The sequence below is a fragment of the Tachyglossus aculeatus genome, chromosome 1 (assembly GCF_015852505.1).
Source record: "Tachyglossus aculeatus isolate mTacAcu1 chromosome 1, mTacAcu1.pri, whole genome shotgun sequence".
Classification (NCBI taxonomy): domain Eukaryota; kingdom Metazoa; phylum Chordata; class Mammalia; order Monotremata; family Tachyglossidae; genus Tachyglossus; species Tachyglossus aculeatus.
Window position 1 is genome coordinate 72,878,907 of NC_052066.1, and position 21,415 is coordinate 72,900,321.

General features: G+C 46.2%; 1 protein-coding gene across 3 annotated transcripts in view; it reads right to left on the minus strand.

Annotated features, from left to right (window-relative positions):
* The window catches only part of IWS1 (interacts with SUPT6H, CTD assembly factor 1), an 87,539-nt gene that overhangs the window by 37,676 nt on the left and 28,448 nt on the right, over positions 1-21,415 (minus strand). For all 3 annotated transcript variants that reach the window (XM_038746311.1, XM_038746321.1, XM_038746329.1), the window contains exons 3-6: positions 16,307-17,408; positions 4,968-5,160; positions 4,708-4,765; positions 4,051-4,151 (exon numbers count right to left, since the gene is read on the minus strand). In XM_038746311.1, coding sequence (XP_038602239.1) covers positions 4,051-4,151; positions 4,708-4,765; positions 4,968-5,160; positions 16,307-17,408 — 1,454 coding nt within the window. The remainder of the gene's footprint in view (positions 1-4,050; positions 4,152-4,707; positions 4,766-4,967; positions 5,161-16,306; positions 17,409-21,415) is intronic.

A 21,415-nucleotide genomic window follows, 5' to 3' on the forward strand; every position in this document is an offset into this window, starting at 1 on the left:
CAAACTGGCCCGCCGATGTCACCTTTGATCTGGAGGAGGCCAACGGCTCCTATCGGGACTAATGACACAAATCGGGACTGAGCCCGGAGTCGATTAATAGAAGACCAGCACAAAGTCGAGGCTGTACGTTACCGTTCTTTCCATTGTCACCGGGCGCTCTGGAGGAAACGAATTTTTCATGCTCATCAACCCAGCGGGTAAATTCATTCATTCATCCATTCAATCGTATTTATTGAGCGCTTACTGTGTGCAGAGCACTGGACTAAGCGCTTGGGAAGTACAAGTCGGCAACATATAGAGACGGTCCCTACCCAACGGTGGGTAAATGATGGTGATGGTATTTGCTAAGCGCTTACTATGCTGCCAGGAACTGTAAGCGCTTAACAAATGCCATTATTATTATTATTATTTCTCATTTTACAGAAGAGGTAACTGAGGCCCAGAGAAGTAAAGTGACTTACCCAAGGTTCACACTGCAGCAAGTGAAGCAGCGTGGTTCAGTGGAAAGAGCCCGGGCTTTGGAGGCAGAGGTCATGGGTTCAAATCCCGGCTCTGCCAATCGTCAGCCGTGTGACTTTGGGCAAGTCACTTCACTTCTCTGGGCCTCAGTTACCTCATCTGTAAAATGGGGATTGACTGTGAACCCCCCCCGTGGGACAACCTGATCACCTTGTAGCCTCCCCAGCGCTTAGGACAGTGCTTTGGCACATAGTAAGTGCTTAATAAATGCCATTATTATTATTATTATACAAACTAATCAATCAATCGTATTTATTGAGTGCTTCCTGTGTGCAGAGCACTGTACTAAGCGCTTGGGAAGTACAAGTTGGCAACATATAGAGATGGTCCCTACCCAACACTGGGCTCACAGTCGATCTGGACAAAATCCCTGTTCCATGTGGGGCCTCCCTGTCTCAATTCCCATTTTACAGATGAGGTAACTGAGGCGCAGAGAAGTGAAGTGACTTGCCCAGAGTCACACAGCAGACAAATGGCAGAGCTGAGATTAGAACGCATGACCTTCTGACCTCCAGTCCCGTGCAAATTGACGATACAAGAGAAGGCTGGTTTCGTGATCCCAGTGGGGCTTTTTTTGGTTTTGGTTAAAGAAAAAAAGAATCGACTAATCAAAACGCCTGACCAAAGAAATTGGGGTTCGCCTACCCAACTTCCAATTATCCCAGTCCAGGGACGGCCGAGCCACGTGAACCAGAGCGCCGCAAACTGAGGATCAAAAATAATTCCTTTAACCAGAACGGCTCGTGGCAGAGAGCAGGTTTTCAAGGAGGGAAGACAATGGGGTCAGTGGCAGCAACATGCGAGACGCAGAGCTAAACTGGGGGTGATGATGGCATTTGTTAAGCGTTTACTATGTGTCAAGCGCTGTTCTAAGCGCTGGGGGGGATACAAGGTAATCAGGTTGTCCCACGTGGGGCTCACAGACTTAATCCCCATTTTACAGATGAGGGAACTGAGGCACAGAGAAGTGACTTGCCCAAAGTCACACAGAGGCAAGTGGAGGGATTAGAACCCGTGACCTCTGACTCTGGAGACGGAGCTACACTGCTGCAGGGCGCTGGGGCAGGGCTGGCCCAGGGACCGCCCCCACCGAAGGGATCGGAACTGCGGCAAGATGCAACGGTGAAAGAAACTGCTAGTCACATAAGAATAATAATAATAATAATGGCATTTGTTAAGCACCTACTATGTGCAAAGCACTGTTCTAAGCACTGGGGAGGTTACAAGGTGATCGGGTTGTCCCACGGGGGGCTCACAGTTTTAATCCCCATTTTCCAGATGAGGTAACTGAGGCCCAGGGAAGTGAAGTGACTTGCCCAAAGTCACACAGCTGACAGTTCAAGGCCCTGCTGAGAGCTCACCTCCTCCAGGAGGCCTTCCCAGACTGAGCCCCTTCCTTCCTCTCCCCCTCGTCCCCCTCTTCATCCCCCCCATCTTACCTCCTTCCCTTCCCCACAGCACCTGTATATATGTATATATGTTTGTACATATTTATTACTCTATTTATTTATTTAATTTGTACCTATCTATTCTACTTATTTTATTTTGTTAGTATGTTTGGTTTTGTTCTCTGTCTCCCCCTTTTAGACTGTGAGCCCACTGTTGGGTAGGGACTGTCTCTATATGTTGCCAACTTGTACTTCCCAAGCGCTTAAGTACAGTGCTCTGCACATAGTAAGTGCTCAATAAATACGATTGATGATGATGATGATGATGATGACAGTTGGCGGAGCTGGGATTTGAACCCACGACCCCTGACTCCAAAGCCCGGGCTCTTTCCACTGAGCCACGCTGCTTCTCTATGCTGCACATCCGAGCAGTGTGGTGTAGTGGATCAATCAATCGTATTTATTGAGCGCTTACTATGTGCAGAGCACTGTACTAAGTGCTTGATAGTGGATAGAACCGCGGGCTTGGGAGTTGGAAAGTGGTGGGCTCGAATCCCAGCTCTCGACACTTCCCTACTGCGTGACCTCGGGCGAGGCATTTCACTGTGCCTCAGTTCTCTCATCTGTAAAAGGGGGATGTGATCTGTAAAAGGGGCTGTGTCCAAATTGATTAGCTTGCATCTACTCCAGCACTTAGTACAGTTCCTGGGACACTTAACAAATAACACTACTAGTAGTAGTAGTATTATAAGAGCTACAAACGATTCATTAATTGCAGGTTGGCCGAATCTTTGGCCCCCGTGTTTCAGTTTTTCCCCATAATGACATCAAGCTTTGGACCTTGGGCTCAATCCCGCAATGGCAAGGAGAATTCCCGGCTAAGCCGGTCCTGGGGAAGCAGCGTGGCTCAGTGGAAAGAGCTCGGGCTTTGGGGTCGGAGGTCAGGAGTTCAAATCCTGGCTCCGCCAACCGTCAGCTGTGTGACTTTGGGCAAGTCACTTCATTCATTCAATCAATCAATCAATCATATTTATTGAGCGCTTACTGTGTGCAGAGCACTGTACTAAGCGCTTGGGAAGTCCAAGTTGGCAACATCTAGAGATGGTCCCTACCCAACAGTGGGCTCACAGTCTAGAAGGGGGAGACAGAGAACAAAACATATTAACAAAATAAAATAAATACAATAAATATGCACATATAAAACAAATAGAGTAATAAATACATACCAACATAGATACATATATACAGGTGCTGTGGGGAAGGGAAGGAGGTAAGGTGGCGGGGAAGGAGAGGGGGAGGAAGGAGGGGGCTAAGTCTGGGAAGGCCTCCTAAAATCAAAAGTCAAACAGACAGACGGACAGACAGGCAGCAGCCGGAGTGGTAAGAGAAGGGGGAATAATAATAATAGTAATAATAATAATAATAATAATAATGATAATGATGGAAGCAGGGGAACCTGACCCTCATCCGGCCTCTCGCTCCGGGTGGTGGGGGGTGGGGGTGTCTGGGTATTGCCAGGGCCTGGGCCATTCATTCATTCAATCGTATTTATTGAGCGCTTACTGCACTTCTCTGGGCCTCAGTTCCCTCATCTGGAAAATGGGGATGAAGACTGTGAGCCCCCCGTGGGACAACCTGATCACCTTGTAACCTCCCCAGTGCTTAGAACGGTGCTTTGCACATAGTAAGCGCTTAACAAGTACCATTATTATTATTATTACTAGCTCCCACTGAACAGCTTTATCAAGTTGACAGTAGTTTCCCGAACTTTAATTCTACGTTTAAATACGATTGATTGATTGATTGAATGAATGAATGAAGTGACTTGCCCAAAGTCACACAGCTGACAGTTGGCGGAGCCAGGATTTGAACTCCTGACCTCCGACCCCAAAGTGACTACTTTACGCTTCCAGAGGTTTGCAAACCTAAGTTGTTGGACCAGGACCATGTAATTATAAAGACAAGAGCAATCTGAAGTGAGCGGGTGCGTATGCACAGAAAAAAGGTCAAAAGAGGAGAAACATGGAAGTCAAAAAGTAACTGGAAAAAAATCAAATCTAGAGTAGAAAAAAAAGCTAGGGGAACCTTTCCCTTTAATTTTTGAATTCCTTTATGAAATTGCTCTATTTGCACGTAGACTTACTGTTTCCCTCTTTTTATGTTGTCATCAGAATCTGAATCATCTGCTGCCTCTTTCATTTGTGCTTCACCTTTCGCTTCTTCCAAATCCTCCTGGTTAAAACCCTAAATGAAAGGCAACGCAAGTTAGCCAATTTGGCCCCAAATGACCACATTCTGCCATACACAACATACATTTCCTTTAACAGAGCGTGAGTCTCTTAAGACCGAACTATCCGCTTCCGATTTTACCAAAGACTTCACAAAAACGTGTGTGATCACACTACCAAAGGAAAAAATGTATTAGGCATGAAAAGTCCAACAGAGATGACTCCAATAGAATATTTAGATGGTCAAGAAATATAATGAAGATTTCACTATAATAGCAGGACTCTGGATTCATTCATTCATTCAATCAATCATATTTATTGAGCGCTTACTGTGTGCAGAGCACTGTACTAAGCGCTTGGGAAGTACAAGTCGGCAACACACAGAGACAGTCCCTACCCAACAGCGGGCTCACAGTCTAGAATCGTATTTATTGAGCGCTTACTGTGTGCAGGGCACTGTACTAAGCGCTTGGGCAGTACATAGCTGGATGAATCTTTTAAAATTACAAAAATTAACACAGGATTCATTCAACTTCCAGGAATTTTTCCTACATTAGTCCCACGACACTTACAGTAAACTCTTCCTCCTCTTCATCACCAGATTCTCCAAATATATCGGCAATCAGGTTCCTATAAAGAAAATAGCAGGGGTGAGAAGAGTTAAGGTTGCTCTTTCCAATTCAATTTCAGAAAGAAACCAAAACTCTATTCCCATCCGATAGTCCATTTTACACGGAGCAACCCCAGTGCTGATTTCAAAACACAAAGCCCTTGAATGGGACATCATTCTTATGGGACATTCTTTGGATCCCACATTTATGCAGGTACTTACTCTTCTTCGTTCCCTGACTCGCTGTCGCTCCCAAAGAGATCTTTTTCTTCATTCTTCTTGCCGGACTCCCCTTTACCCTCTTCCACTTCGCTCTCCGATGCTACGGCTTTTTTATTTCTTTGGTCGGATTTCTCCGATGCTGCATCACTGGCAGAATCCTCCGCGTCTGACACAATGCGTTCCTTCTTTGCGGCTGCCAATACACAAGGCAGTGTCATTACATATAATAATTGGCCTATTTTACTGGGCATGAGGGGGCAGGGAGAAAAATATCACCATTTCTTAGGACCCATGGGGCCTAGGAGTCCTCGAAGATTGTCTTCAGATGTCTGAGGCCATCAAACCCACAGAAAAGATGCTCACAAGATCAGTGTCCTACCCCTACCCCAATCAATCAATTGTATTTATTGAGTGTTGAACACTGAACTTAAGGGTTTGGGAGAGTAATAATAACAATAATGATGGTATTTGCTAAGCGCTTACTATGTGCAAAGCAGTGTTCGAGAGTGCTGGGGAGGTTACAGGGTGATCAGGTTGTCCCACGTGAGGCTCACAGTCTTAATCCCCATTTTCCAGATGAGGGAACTGAGGCCCGGAGAAGTGAAGTGCCTTGCCCGAAGTCACACAGCTGACGGTGAGCCCACTGTTGGGTAGGGACTGTCTCTATATGTTGCCAATTTGTACTTCCCAAGCGCTTAGTACAGTGCTCTGCACTTAGTTAGTGCTCAATAAATACGATTGATGATGATGATGACGGCAGAGGCGGGATTTGAACCCATGACCTCTGACCCCAAAGCCCATGCTCTTTCCACTGAGCACTGCTGCTTCTCAAATATAACAGAGTTGGTAGACACGATCACTGCTCACAACAGTCTTCTAGACTGTGAGCCCACTGTTGGGTAGGGACCGTCTCTATATGTTGCCAACTTGGACTTCCCAAGCGCTTAGTACAGTACTCCGCACACAGTAAGCATTCAATAAATACGATTGAATGAATGAATGAACAAGGAGACAAACAGCATGGCCTAGTGGATACAGCAGAAGGATCTGGGTTCTAATCTTGATTACGCCACTTCATTCACTCAATTGCATTTACTGTGTACAAAGCACTGTACAAAACACTTGGGAGAGTAGTAATAATAATAATGATGGCATTTATTAAGCGCTTACTATGTGCAAAGCACTGTTCTAAGTGCTGGGGAGGTTACAAGGTGATCCGGCTGTCCCCCGAGGGGCTCACAGTCTTAATTGCCATTTTACAGATGAGGGAACTGAGGCCCAGAGAAGTGAAGTGACTTGCCCAAAGTCACCCAACTGACAATTGGCGGAGCCAGGATTTGAACCCATGACCTCTGACCCCAAAGCCCGGGCTCCTTCCTCTGAGCCATGCTGCTTCTCAAATATAACAGAGTTGGTAGACATGATCGCTGCTCACAACGAGACAAACAGCATGGCTAGTGGATACAGCAGAAGGATCTGGGTTCTAATCTCGATTCCACCACTTCATTCATTCAATCGTATTTACTGTGTGCAAAGCACTGTACAAAACACTTGGGAGAGTAGTAATAATAATAATAACGATGGCATTTATTAAGCGCTTACTATGTGCAAAGCATTGTTCTAAGCGCGGGGGAGGTTACAAGGTGATCCAGCTGTCCCCCGAGGGGCTCACGGTCTTCATCCCTGTTTTCCAGATGAGGGAATTGAGGCCCAGAGAAGTGAAGTGACTTGCCCAAAGTCACCCAACTGACGACTGGCGGAGCCGGGATTTGAACCCATGACCTCTGACCCCAAAGCCCGGGCTCTTTCCACTGAGCCCCGCTGCTTCCCAATACACAATACAACCACCACCACATTCCTCCCCACAGTGAGTTCACAGTCTAGAGGGGGAGGCAGACATTAATATACATAAATACCATAAATACAAATATACTTCTCTGTGCCTCAGTTCCCTCCTTTGTAAAATGGGGATTCATTCATTCATTCAATCGTATTTATTGAGCGCTTACTGTGTGCAGAGCGCTGTACTAAGCGCTTGGGAAGGACAAGTCGGCAACATACGGAGACGCTCCCTACCCGACAGCGGGCTCACAGTCTAGAAGACGAATGAAGGGAGCAAGTCAGGGCGACGCGGAAGGGAGGAGGAGAAGAGGAGAGGAGGGCTTAGTCAGGGAAGGCTTCTTGGAGGAGATGGGCCTCCAATAAGGTTTTGAAGGGGGGGACAGAAATTATCTGTCTGATATGAGGAGGGAGGGCGGTCCAGGCCAGAGACAGGAGGTGGGCGAGGGAGACAGACAGGACTGAGCTACAGTGGGAAGGTTAGCATTGCCAACTTCTACTTCCCAAGCGCTTAGTACAGTGCTCGGCACACAGTAAGCGCTCAATAAATACGACTGAATGAATGCATGATGTTAGAGGAATGTAAGCGCTCAATAAATACGACTGAATCAACGCGTGAATTTAGAGGAATGAAGTACGCCGGCTGGGTTGTAGGAGGAGCGGAACGGGGCAAGGTGATTAAGTGCCAATGGTGAGGAGGTTTTGTCTGACGCGGAGATGGATGGGCAACCGCCGGAAGTTCTTGAGGAGCGAGGAAACACGGTCTGTCTGTTTTGGAAGGAAAATGATCCGAGCGGCAGAATTCATTCAATCGTACTTATTGAGCGCTTACTGTGCGCAGAGCGCTGTACTAAGCGCTTATAATGATGGCATTTATTAAGCGCTTACTATGTGCAAAGCACTGTTCTAAGCGCTGGGGAGGTTGCAAGATGATCAGGTTGTCCCACGGAGGGCTCACAATCTTAATCCCCATTTTACAGATGAGGGAACTGAGGCCCAGAGAAGAATAATAATAATGATGGCATTTGTTAAGCGCTTACTATGCGCAAAGCACTGTTCTAAGCGCTGGGGAGGTTACAAGATGATCAGGTTGTCCCACGGAGGGCTCACAATCTTAATCCCCATTTTACAGATGAGGGAACTGAGGCCCAGAGAATAATAATAATAATAATAATAATAATAATAATAATGGCATTTGTTAAGCACTTACTATGTGCAAAGCGCTGTTCTAGGCGCTGGGGTGGTTACAAGATGATCAGGTTGTCCCACGGAGGGCTCACAATCTTAATCCCCATTTTACAGATGAGGGAACTGAGGCCCAGAGAATAATAATAATAATAATAATAATAATAATAATAATAATAATGGCATTTGTTAAGCACTTACTATGTGCAAAGCACTGTTCTAAGCGCTGGGGTGGTTACAAGATGATCAGGTTGTCCCACGGAGGGCTCACAATCTTAATCCCCATTTTGCAGATGAGGGAACTGAGGCCCAGAGAATAATAATAAAATAATAATAATAATAATAATAATAATAATAATAACAATAATAATAATAATGGTATTTGTTAAGCGCTTACTATGTGCAAAGCACTGTTCTAGGCGCTGGGGTGGTTACAAGCTGATCAGGTTGTCCCACGGAGGGCTCACAATCTTAATCCCCATTTTACAGATGAGGGAACTGAGGTCCAGAGAAGTGAAGTGACTTGCCCAAAGTCCCACAGCTGACAGTCGGCAGAGCCGGGATTCAAACCCATGACCTCTGACTCCAAAGCCCGGGCTCTTTCCACTGAGCCACGCTGCTTCTGTATGGAGTATGGATTCGAGTGGGGAGAGACAGAAAGGAGGCTGCTACAACCACACGGGCCACTTGCCCAGCGTGTGTCCTTGGGCAAGTCACTTCACTTCTCTGTGCCTCAGTTTCCCCATCTATAAAACGGGGATTAATACCGTGGGCCCCATGGGGGACACGGACTGGGCCCAATTTACCCCAGCACTTAATAAAGTGCCTAGCACACAGTAAGCACTTAATAAATAGGATAAAAGGGGGGTGGCGGGGGCAGCTGGAGAGACTCCACCTGAACCCAATAATAAGGGATTTGTGGGATTTTTTCCGATCACTGCTGACAAAGCTCAGCATGTTTTTGCTTTTAACACCCTAAGGATGATGGGGAAGGGCTCGTTTGGTAACTGGGAATGGGGCAATCAATCCGTCAATCAATCAATCGCATTTATTGAGCGCTTACTATGTGCAGAGCACTGTACTAAGCGCTTGGGAAGTACAAATTGGCAACACATAGAGACAGTCCCTACCCAACAGTGGGCTCACAGTCTAAAAGGGGGAGACAGAGAACAGAACCAAACATACCAACAAAATAAAATAAATAGGATAGAAATATACAAGTAAAATAAATAAATAAATAAATAGAGTAATAACTGGGAAGACCATTTGAGTTGGGGGGGTCAAATCCCGGGCAGAGGCCTACCCCCACTGAGTTCACACTCTCTAGCAACTTTTATTTTCGAAATAACTATATGAGGCTCAAGGGCTCTTCACTGGCCAGCCTTGCTTTACCGCTGAATCATCATCACCAATCATATTTATTGAGCGCTTACTGTGTGCAGAGCACTGTACTAAGCGCTTGGGAAGTACAAATTGGCAACATATAGAGACAGTCCCTACCCAACAGCGGGCTCACAGTCTAAAAGGGGGAGACAGAGAACAAAACCAAACATACTAACAAAATAAAATAAATAGAATAGATATGTGTGGTAGAGCCAGCGACCTGAAAAAAGAATAACGACGGCATTCATTAAGTACGTGGCGTCGATGATGATGGTATTTGTTAAGCGCTTACTATGTGCCAAGCACTGTTCTAAGCACTGGGGGGGATACAAGGTGATCAGGCTGTCCCACGCGGGGCTCACAGTCTTAATCCCTATTTTACAGAGGAGGTAACGGAGGCACAGAGAAGTGACTCGCCCCCAGTCACACAGCTGACAAGTGGCGGAGCCGGGATTCGAACCCACGACCTCTGACTCCCAAGCCCGGGCTGTTTCCACTGAGCCACGCTGCTTCTCTCGGTGTCACGTTCACAGTACTCGGTGTCAAGTATTGTGTTCATTAAAAGACTATGAAACTGGACACAGTCCCTGTCCCACACAAGGCTTACGATGTCTCGCCTCCATTTTACAGATGAGGAAACTGAGGCCCAGAAAGTTGAGCGGCTTGCCCCGGGTCTCCAACAGACCCGGGACTCAAACCCAGGTCTCCACTTTCTACCTGGCCAAGCTGCCTTGAGTAGACAGCGGCATCCATTCACTTATCAATGAACAGCACTTATTGAGCGCTTAACTCTGTGCGGAGCGCCACAGTAAGCACTTGGGAGAGTACAATCAGGCTAATAGTAATTGTAACCTTTGCTTAGTTGCTTATTATTAGCCAAAAACTTCATTAATCACCAAGGAAGAGAACAAGATAATCAGGTTGGACCCGGCCCCTGTCTCGCATGTGGTCCGCAGTCTAATAAGGTGAAAGGAGAACCACTATTATCAATCAATCAATCGTATTTATTGAGCGCTTACTGTGTGCAGAGCACTGTACTAAGCGCTTGGGAAGCACAAGTTGGCAACATATAGAAACCCCATTCTACAGGTGAGGTAACAAATGAGGCACATCAAATTTAAGTGGCTTGCTCAAAGTCACACAGCAGGAAAGTGGCAGAGCTGGGATTGGAACCCAGGTCCCAAATCCCAGTCTCATAATAATAATAATGATGATGGCATTTATTAAGTGCTTACTATGTGCAAAGCACTGTTCTAAGCGCTGGGGAGGTTACAAGGTGATCAGGTTGTCCCACGGGGGGCTCACAGTCTTCATCCCCATTTTACAGATGAGGTAACTGAGGCACAGACTAGCTCTCTTCCTCCCTTCAAGGCCCTGAGAGCTCACCTCCTCCAGGAGGCCTTCCCAGACGGAGCCCCTTCCTTCCTCTCCTCCTCGTCCCCCTCTCCCTCCCCCCATCCTACCTCCTTCCCTTCCCCACAGCACCTGTATATATGTTTGTGCATCTTTATTACTCCATTTATTTATTTATTTTACTTGTACACATCTATTCTATTTATTTTATTTTGTTAGTATGTTTGGTTTTGTTCTCCGTCTCCCCCTTCCAGACTGTGAGCCCACTGTTGGGTAGGGACCGTCTCTATATGTTGCCAACTTGTACTTCCCAAGCGCTTAGTACAGCGCTCTGCACACAGTAAGCGCTCAAAAAATACGATTGATTGATTGATTGATTGAAGCGATCTGCCCAAAGTCACACAGCTGACAAGTGGCGGAGCCGGGATTTGAACCCATGACCTCTGACTCCAAAGCCCGAGCTCTTTCCACTGAGCCACGCTGCCTCTCATTCCACTACGTCAGGACACTTGGACATGATCCCTGCCCGCCAGGAGCTTACAACCTAGCAGACTAGACTGCTCTAGACTGGCCCCGTCTATAATAATAATAATAATAATAATGGCATTTATTAAGCGCTTTCTATGTGCAAAGCACTGTTCTAAGCGCTGGGGGGGGATGCAAAGTAATCAAGTTGTCCCACGTGGGTCTCACAGACTTAATCCCCATTTTCCAGATGAGGTAACTGAGGCACAGAGAAGTTAAGTGACTTGCCCAAAGTCACACAGCTGGCAAGTGCGGAGGCAGGATTCGAACCCATGACCTCTGACTCCAAAGCCCGGGCTCTTTCCACTGAGCCCCGCTACTTCTCTCTAGACCGTAAGCTCGTTGTGGGGAGGGAAGGTGTCTCTGTATTGTTGTCTTGTACTCTTCCAAGTGCTTAGTACAGTGCTCTGCACACAGTAAGAGCTCAATTAATATGACAATGAATGAATGAAAGGAGAGGGAAGCAATTAAAAACTAAAGATATGTACCTAAGCACAATGAGTGTTTGCGTACCAAAGTGCTTAGAGAAGCAGCTTGGCTCAGTGGAAAGAGCTCGGGCTTTGGAGTCAGAGGTCATGGGTTCAAATCCTGGCTCCTCCAATTAGCTGTGTGACTTTGGGCAAGTCACTTCACTTCTCTGGGCCTCAGTGACCTCATCTGGAAAATGGGGATGAAGACTGTGAGCCCCCAGTGGGACAACCTGATCACCTTGCAGAGAAGCAGCGTGGCTCAGTGGAAAGGGGGTGGGCTTTGGAGTCAGAGGTCATGGGTTCAAATCCTGACTCCTCCAATTAGCTGTGTGACTTTGGGCAAGTCACTTCACTTCTCCGGGCCTCAGTTACCTCATCTGTAAAATGGGGATGAAGACTGTGAGCCCCACGTGGGACAACCTGATCACCTTGTATCCCCCCAGCTCTTAGAACAGTGCTTTGCACATAGTAAGCGCTTAACAAATATCATCATCATTATCACCTTGCAGAGAAGCAGTGTGGCTCAGTGGAAAGAGCGTGGGTTTTGGAGTCAGAGGTCATGGGTTCAAATCCCAGCTCCGCCAACTGTCAGCTGTGTGACCTTGGGCAAGTCACTTCACTGGGCCTCAGTTACCTCATCTGTTAAATGGGGATTAACACGTGGGACAATCTGATCACTGTACCCTCCCCAGCGCTTAGAACAGTGCTTTGCACATAGTAAGCGCTTAATAAATGCCACCATTATTATTATTGCAACCTCCACAGCGCTTAGAACAGTGCTTTGCACATAGTAAGTGCTTAATAAATGCCATCATCATCATTATTATTATGTGCTGAAATGGCAGCAGAGGGAGGAAATGAGGGAGATATAAGTGCTTAGAACAGTGCTTGGAACTTAGTGAGTGCTTAATAAATGCCATCATTATTATTATTATTATAACAGATTGATCTCGGAGGGTCTCCTGGAGGAGATGTGATTCAGAAGGGCCTTTAATGGGGGGAGAGTGGGGGGTCTGCCAGATGTGAAGGGGAGGGAGTTTGGGAGAGGGGCAAGGATGAGGAGAGAACTGATTTAAGGACCTAAAAGCCAAAGGTCAGGAGTTGGTGCTGGAGAGGAGAGGAATGGGCAACTATTGGAAGCTTTCAGTACAGTGCCCTGCGTACAGTCTACGTTCAATAAGTACCAGTGTTTGACTGAAAGCTTTTGAGGAACATAGTACCGTTTTAGGAAAATGATCCAGGCCGCAGAGTGAGTGAAGTATGGAAGGGAAAGAGAAGCAGCATGGCTGACTGCGGCTCAGTGGAAAGAGCCCGGGCTTGGGAGCCAGAGGTCATGGGTTCTAATCCCGGCTCCGCCACTTGTCAGCTGGGTGGCTCTGGGCAAGTCACTTGACTTCTCTGGGCCTCAGTTACCTCATCTGGAAAATGGGGAGCCCCACATGGGACTAGCTAATCACCTTGTATCACCCCCATAGTGCTTCAAACAGTGCTTCACACATAGTAAGCACTTAACAAATGCCATTATTATTATTATTATTATTATTACTGGAAAGCGTACGGGCTTGGGAGTCAGAGGATGTGGATTCTAACCCTGGCTCCATCACTTGTCTGCGGTGTGACCTTGGACAAGTCACTTACCTTCTTTGTGCCTCAGTTTTCTTATCTGCAAAACAGGGGGTTAATCCCACGCCATATCGTACGGGGTCTATGTGTGAATCCCATATGGGACAGGCACTATAGGCAAACTGATAACCTTGTTTGGCACGTGGTAAGCGCTTAACGAATACCATAATTATTCCCTCAAGACCAACTGTCAGCTGTGTGACTGTGGGCAAGTCACTTAACTTCTCTGGGCCTAAGTTACCTCATCTGTAAAATGGGGATTAAAAACTGTGAGCCCCCCGTGGGACAACCTGATCACCCTGTATCATCATCATTATCATCAATCGTATTTATTGAGCGCTTACTGTTTGCACAGCACTGTACTAAGCGCTTGGGAAGTACAAGTTGGCAACATATAGAGACAGTCCCTACCCAACAGTGGGCTCACCCTGTAACCTCCCCAGCACTTAGAACAGTGCTTGGTACATAGTAAGCACCTAATAAATACCATTATTATTATTATTATTATTATTGTGGGCAGGGTAAATCTACCAACTGTTACACTGTAGTCTCCCAAGTGTTTAGTGCAGTGCTCTCTGCACAGTAAGTGCTCAATAAATACGACTGGTTGATTGATTGATTGACTGAAGGGGAAAGACTGACGGCAGGGAGGTCAGCGAGGAGGCTGATGCAGTGATAAAATTAGGAAAAGAAAGGAGGCTGATGCAGTGATAAAATTAGGAAAAGATAAGTGCCTGGGTCAGTGTGATGGCAGTTTGTATGGAGAAGAAGGGGAGAATTCTGGAGTTGTGGGAAAAACCCTCAATCTGATAGGACCTGGTCACCGACTGAGTACTGGAGTGGAGAGAGGAAGGATTCAGGGATAATGACATGGTTATGGACTCTAGAGAAGGGTAGGATGGTGTTGATGTCAACAGTGATGGAAAATTAAGTAGAGGAGAGGATATAGAAGAGAAGATTAATTCGGTTTTGGACATACTGAGCTTGAACGCGGGTCATCCGTGTAGAAAATGTTTGGAGTCAGGAGGAGAGGGGAAACAGCAGAGAAGAAGAGAAGTCAGGGCTAGAGAGGTAGATCTGAAGTCATCTGCGTAGAGGCCGCAGTTGAAGCTGTGGGGTGAGTGTAGACTGAAGATCACTCAATCAATCAATCAATCAATCGTATTTATTGAGCGCTTACTGTGTGCAGAGCACTGTACTAAGCGCTTGGGAAGTCCAAGTTGGCAACATCTAGAGACAGTCCCTACCCAACAGTGGGCTCACAGTCTAGAAGGGGGAGACAGAGAACAAAACCAAACATACTAACAAAATAAAATAAATAGAATAGATATGTACAAGTAAAATAAATAAATAAATAGAGTAATAAATATGTAGAAACATATATACATATATACAGGTGCTGTGGGGAAGGGAAGGAGGTAAGATGGGGGGGATGGAGAGGGGGACGAGGGGGAGAGGAACCGACCCCTGAGGGTCACCCTCAGCTAGTGAGTGGGAGGCAGAGGAGGAACCAGAGAAGGAGATTGAGAAGAAATGGCCAGAGAGGCAGGGGGACAACTAAGAGAAGACGGTGACAGAAAAGCAACGGTTAGACAGAGAAGCGGCGTGGCTCAGCGGAAAGAGCCTGGGCTTTGGAGTCAGAGGTCACGGGTTCAAATCCCGGCTCCGCCAATTGTCAGCTGTGTGACTTTGGGCAAGTCACTTCCCTTCTCTGGGCCTCAGTTCCCTCATCTGTCAAATGGGGATGAAGACTGTGAGCCCCCAACGGGACAACCTAATTACCTGGTAACCTCCCCAGCACTTAGAACAGTGCTTTGCACATAGTAAGTGCTTAATAAACTGCATATATGTATATTTACATAGAAGTATGTATTCAAGTAGATATTCATTCATTCAATCGTATTTATTGAGCGCTTACTGTGTGCAGAGCACTGTACTAATAAGCACTTGGGAAGTTCAAGCTGGCAACATATAGAGACGGTCCCTAACCAACAGTGGGCTCACAGTCTAGAAGAGTGGGCTCAGTCTTACACACATATATACATACATAAGTATACATATATACATATAAGTAAGCTGTATATATGTATATATGTTTGTACATATTTATTACTCTATATTTTAATTTTACTTGTACATATTCATTCTATTTATTTTATTTTGTTAATATGTTTTGTTTTGTTCTCTGTCTCCCCCTTCTAAACTGTGAGCCCGCTGTTGGGTAGGGACCGTCTCTATATGTTGCCAACTTGGACTTCCCAAGCGCTTAGTCCAGTGCTCTGCACACAGCAAGCGCTCAACAAATACAATCGATTGAATGAATGAATGACTAAACGCTATCATTATTATTATTATTATTATTATTTCCAGGAGGAGGAGGGTCTACGGTAACAGAGATGGCCGAGAGGTCAAGGAGAGGAGGATGGAGAAGAGTCTGTTAAATTTGGTGTGAAGGATCATCATCAATCGCATTTATTGAGCGCTTACTTTGTGCAGGGCACTGTACTAAGCGCTTAAGGATGCCACTGGTGACCTTGAGGATTGAAGATGTTGGTCACTGAGGTCACGAGTGCCATTACATTTGTTGTGGCTTATTTCTATTTGTGAAATGAAATTGGACAATCTAGCATTCTCTACAGCCCCACTGAGGTCAGAGTCCGAGGGAAAAAAGGTAACCGATTTAACTATCACCCTATCAAGTTTTATGAACTCATCACCCTATCAAGTTTCAAATGCAGGACTCTTTGAGAATAGGAGTCCTTCGACTTCAATACTTGTTGCCCATTATGGGAGAAGCTCTCGATGAGCTCCTTTCAGACGAGCCTCAAAGACACGTCCCGGCACATCAGGGAGAAAGACGGAAAACAAGACAAACGAAACAGAACAACAGGACCAACGGTTTCCACCTAAATTAAAGAGAGGTTTTCCCATCAAAAACGTAAACAAAAATGATTTCCTTACATGTTTTCTCATCTTCACTGTCCGAAAGAACGGCAGCTTTCCTCTTCGCTACTTTCTCCTCCTCCTTCCCCCCTTCCTCGTCACTGTCAATTTTCTGCCTCTTTGGCTCTTCGTCTTCACTATCAGAGGTGTTAAGAGTTTTTTGCTCTGGCCGGCTATCAGAACGGTAAGAATCGCTGACCATTTCTACTGCCTCGCTTTTGTTTTCTCTGTCGCTTTCATCATCGGACTCAATTCTTTGCCCGTGCCTGGAAAGGGCTTCGTTTTCCGAGTCACTGAGGTGATTCTTCTGAGCCTCCTCGCTTTCCGAGTCGCTGGCTAGGGGCTTGGGGGGCTCGTCGTTTTCCGAATCACTGGCCTGGCGCTTTGGTGGCTCCTCGTTTTCCGAATCACTCGCAGGCTGCCGGGAGGGCTCCTCGTTTTCGGAGTCGCTGGCGGGTTTGGGAGCGTCCTCAATTTCAGAGTCACTGGCGGCACCTTTCTGGAGGCCCTCGTTGTCCGAGTCGCTGGCGGGCCCCTTCTGAGGGTCCTCGTCGTCCGAGTCGCTGGCGGCACCTTTCTGGAGGTCGTCGTTGTCCGAGTCGCTGGCGGCACCTTTCTGGAGGTCCTCGTTGTCCGAGTCGCTGGCGGGCCCCTTCTGGAGGTCGTCGTTGTCCGAGTCGCTGGCGGCACCTTTCTGGAGGTCCTCGTTGTCCGAGTCGCTGGCGTGGCCTCTTTGGAGGTCCTCATTTTCAGAGTCGCTCGTGGGGTGCTTGGGAATATCTTCATTCTCGGAGTCGCTCGCGTGGCCGTTCAGAGGGTCTTCGATGTCCGAGTCGCTCGGAGGCGGTTTCTGGGCCTCCTCGTTCTCTGAGTCACTTGCCTGATGAATGAGGTCGTCGTTTTCGGAGTCGCTGGCGGGCTGATCTGGAAGATCCTCGATGTCAGAATCACTGTCCTTAGGCCTGAGGGTCTCCTCATTTTCAGAATCACTGTTATTGTGATTGGGAGGGTCCTCGTTTTCTGAATCACTGTCTTTATGCCGCGGAGGGTCCTCGCTTTCCGAGTCTGTCATGTGGTGGCTTTGGGTGCGCCCATCGTCTTCTCTGTCACTCTGCTCATTCTGAAAGGAAAGAAAATCCGGTCAAAATTCAACCAAACGGGTTCAGAAAGAATCACAATAAAGAGCAATTGTTAAGTACCGCGACCTAATTCTTTACTAACGTGACTAAGAGTGATAACTAAGAGTGATCACTCATAGTCACGTTAGTAAAGAATTATGTCGCGATACTTAAAAATTGCTCTTTATTGGGATATCATAAGGAAAGACGATTCAAAAATGTAAAAAGTGAAAAGAACAGAAGATGAAAACGTAATGGTACTCTCAAAATCCAACACTAATTCTGCTAATAACAGTCTTTTTTTATTCTTTCTTCGATCAAGGTAGCCTATTACACCCACTCGCCTGTTGGGTGAAAAGTGCAGGTCGTTTTCCCCAATTACGATACAAAAGGAGCAGAAAACCCAGATCAGCGATTTTTTCAGCATCTGACTTTCATTTGCAGGTAATTATCATATCCCCAAATTCCGAGTTCTAACAGAAACCACTTCTCCCTCCCCAAAAACTAGAACAGCACCGTAAGAAGTAACTCAAAGTCATACCTCTTTACTGCACTGATTCAAGTGAGATGTTCCCAATTTAAGCACTTAAGTGCACTCTCACAGCCCTGAAAAATGATAAGGTTAAACAATCTCACTGCTCCAATCAAGCTCATTAGCGTCTTTCAAATTTCCAAGTGTTCAATATCTCAGCACCCACTCATCTACCAGCAGAAATCCTATGACCTGTTGAAAATCATCAATTTCCGAGAGGAGGCATAAAAGGCAAAGGGAGGGAGACATAGAAGCTGTGAGCAGGGAACACATCTACCAATTCTCTTGTACCACACTCTTCCCAGCCCTTAATACCGTGATCTGCGCACAGGAAATACTAGGTACCATTAACTGATTGATTGACACTGTCATTCTGCAATCTATAGCGTTCTGCACGCTGTAAGCACTCAATAAATATGACTGACTGGCTGCCAACCTGAAGAATTGGTTAGTGTTTGCCATATCCCACTATGGTACGATATTACTTTGGGTTTTGTCATTCCGTTTTCCTTCCTTGACTAGGAATGATATTCCTCAATTGTTCCTGGTTCCTACTGCACGGATTCACATATGTATTGCTTTATTCACTCGTCACAGAAGCATCTCCAGAAAAGAAGCGGTCTCTTCTATTTATGAGCTCGACCAGGCAGTACCACGGTTACTTCAAGATTCCCTTCTAGACTGTGAGCCCACTGTTGGGTCGGGACCGTCTCGATATGTTGCCAACTTGTACTTCCCAAGCGCTTAGTACAGTGCTCTGCACACAGTAAGCGCTCAATAAATACGATTGATCGATTGGTGCCACTGTTCGGAGGCCAATGGCGGGACGGACCCTTGATTAAGCCGAATTGCTCCACGGGCTCCAGATGTAAAATTCTTGGGCACTCATGAAATGATTAAGGCAATACAGAAGCATCATCATCATCAATCGTATTTATTGAGCGCTTACTGTGTGCAGAGCACTGTACTAAGCACTTGGGAAGTACAAGTTGGCAACATCTAGAGACAGTCCCTACCCAACAGTAGGCTCACAGTCTAAAAGGGGGAGACAGAGAACAAAACCATACTAACAAAATAAAATAAATAGAATAGATATGTACAAGTAAAATAAATAAATAAATAAATAGAAGCAGCGTGGCTCAGTGGAAAGAGCACGGGCTTTGGAGTCAGAGGTCATGGGTTCGAACTCCGGCTCCACCACAGGTCTGCTGTGTGACCTTGGGCAAGTCACTTAATTTCTCTGAGCCTCAATTACCTCATCTGTAAAATAGGGATTAAGACTGTGAGCCCCACGTGGGACAACTTGATTACCTTATATCCCCCCCCAGCGCTTAGAACAGTGCTCTGCACATAGTAAGCGCTTAAAAAATGCCATCATTATTAATACAGATAAAGAAAAACCTAGCAAACCTGACAATTCTTACTGCCTAAGAGAAAGCTGCAGAGATAAAATGAGAAATAAAAATAATAATAATAATAATGGCATTTGTTAAGCGCTTACTATGTGCCAAGCACTGTTCTAAGAGCTGGGGTAAATACAATCAACTAATCAATCAATCAATCAATCGTATTTATTGAGTGCTTTCTATGTGCAGAGCACTGTACTAAGCGCTTGGGAAGTACAAATTGGCAAAACATAGAGACAGTCCCTACCCAACAGTGGGCTCACAGTCTAAAAGGGGGAGACAGAGAACAAAACCAAACATACCAACAAAATAAAATAAATAGGATAGAAATGTACAAGCAAAATAAATAAATAAATAAATAGAGTAATAAATATGTGCAACCATATATACATATATACAGGTGCTGTGGGGAAGGGAAGGAGGTAAGATGGGGGGATGGACAGGGGGACGAGGGGGAGAGGAAGGAAGGGGCTCAGTCTGGGAAGGCCTCCTGGAGGAGGTGAGCTCTCAGCAGGGCTAAACTAATCAATCAATTGTATTTATTGAGTGCTTACTGTGTGCAGAGCAATGTACTAAGCGCTTCGGAAGTACAAGTTGGCAACATATAGAGACGGTCCCTACCGAACAGTGGGCTCACAGTCTAGAAGGGGGAGACAGAGAACAAAACCAAACATATTAACGAAATAAAATAAATAGAATAGATACGTACAAGTAAAATAAATAGATAAACAGAGTAATAAATATGTACAAACATATATACATACATACAGGTGCTGTGGGGAAGGGAAGGAGGTAAAATACAAGATTGTCAGGTTGTACCACATGGGGCTCACAGTCTTAATCCCCATTTTAGAGATGAGGGAACTGAGGCCCGGAGAATAATAATAGTAGTAATGTTGGTATTTGTTAAGCGCTTATTATGTGCAAAGCACTGTTCTAGCGCTGGGGTAGATACAAGGTAATCAGGTTGTCCCACGTGGGACTCCCAGTCTTCATCCCCATTTTGCAGATGAGGGAACTGAGGCCCAGAGAAGTGAAGTGACTTGCCCGAAGTCACCAGCTGATAAGTGGCAGAGCCGGGATTAGAACCCACGACCTCGGCCTCCCGAGCCCGGGCTCTTTCCACTGAGCCACGCTGCTTCTCTGAAATAGAACATGAACTTGTTGAAGGCATCCTTCTACCTACAGCCACAGTCAGAAACAGCAAGAAGACCAGCTACAAGTTTCCGTGTGTCTCCTTTCTTCCTCCTCTCCACCCTCCTCACTGCCTCACAACTGGGACCTTTTAGACTGTGAGCCCACTGGTGGGTAGGGACTGTCTCTATATGTTGCCAACTTGTACTTCCCAAGCGCTTAGTACAGTGCTCTGCACATAGTAAGCGCTCAATAAATACGATTGATGATGATGATGGGACCGAGGATTAAGAGAGCAGGCCTGAGACTCGGGAGTTCTGGGTTCCAAATCTAGCTCTTCACTTGCCTTCTATATGAGCATGGTGACTTAAATTCTGTGTGCCTCAGTTGCCTCACCTGCAAAATGGGGACTAAAATCAATCGTATTTATTGAGCACAGTTACCCCTCCCCTTTAGACTGTGAGCCTCCTTGTGGAAAAGGGACTGTGTCAGATCACTCATTCAATCGTACTTATTGAGCGCTTACTGTGTGCAGAGCACTGTACTAATAATCACAATAACTGGCACTTATTAAGCGCTTACTATGTGCAAAGCACTGTTCTAAGCGCTGGGGAGGATACAGGGTGATCAGGTTGTCCCACGTGGGGCTCACAGTCTTAATCCCCATTTTACAGTTGAGGTAACTGAGGCCCAGAGAAGTTAAGTGACTTGCCCAAGATCACACAGCAGACACGTAGCAGGGTCGGGATTCGAACCCATGACATCTGACTCCAAAGCCCGTGCTCTTTCCACTGAGCCACGCTGCTTCTCTGAAGCGCTTGGGAAGTCCAAGTTGGCAACATATAGAGACGGTCCCTACCCAACAGCGGGCTCACAGTCTAGAAGGGGGAGACGGACGACAAAACAAAACATATCAACAAAATAAGTAGAATAAATA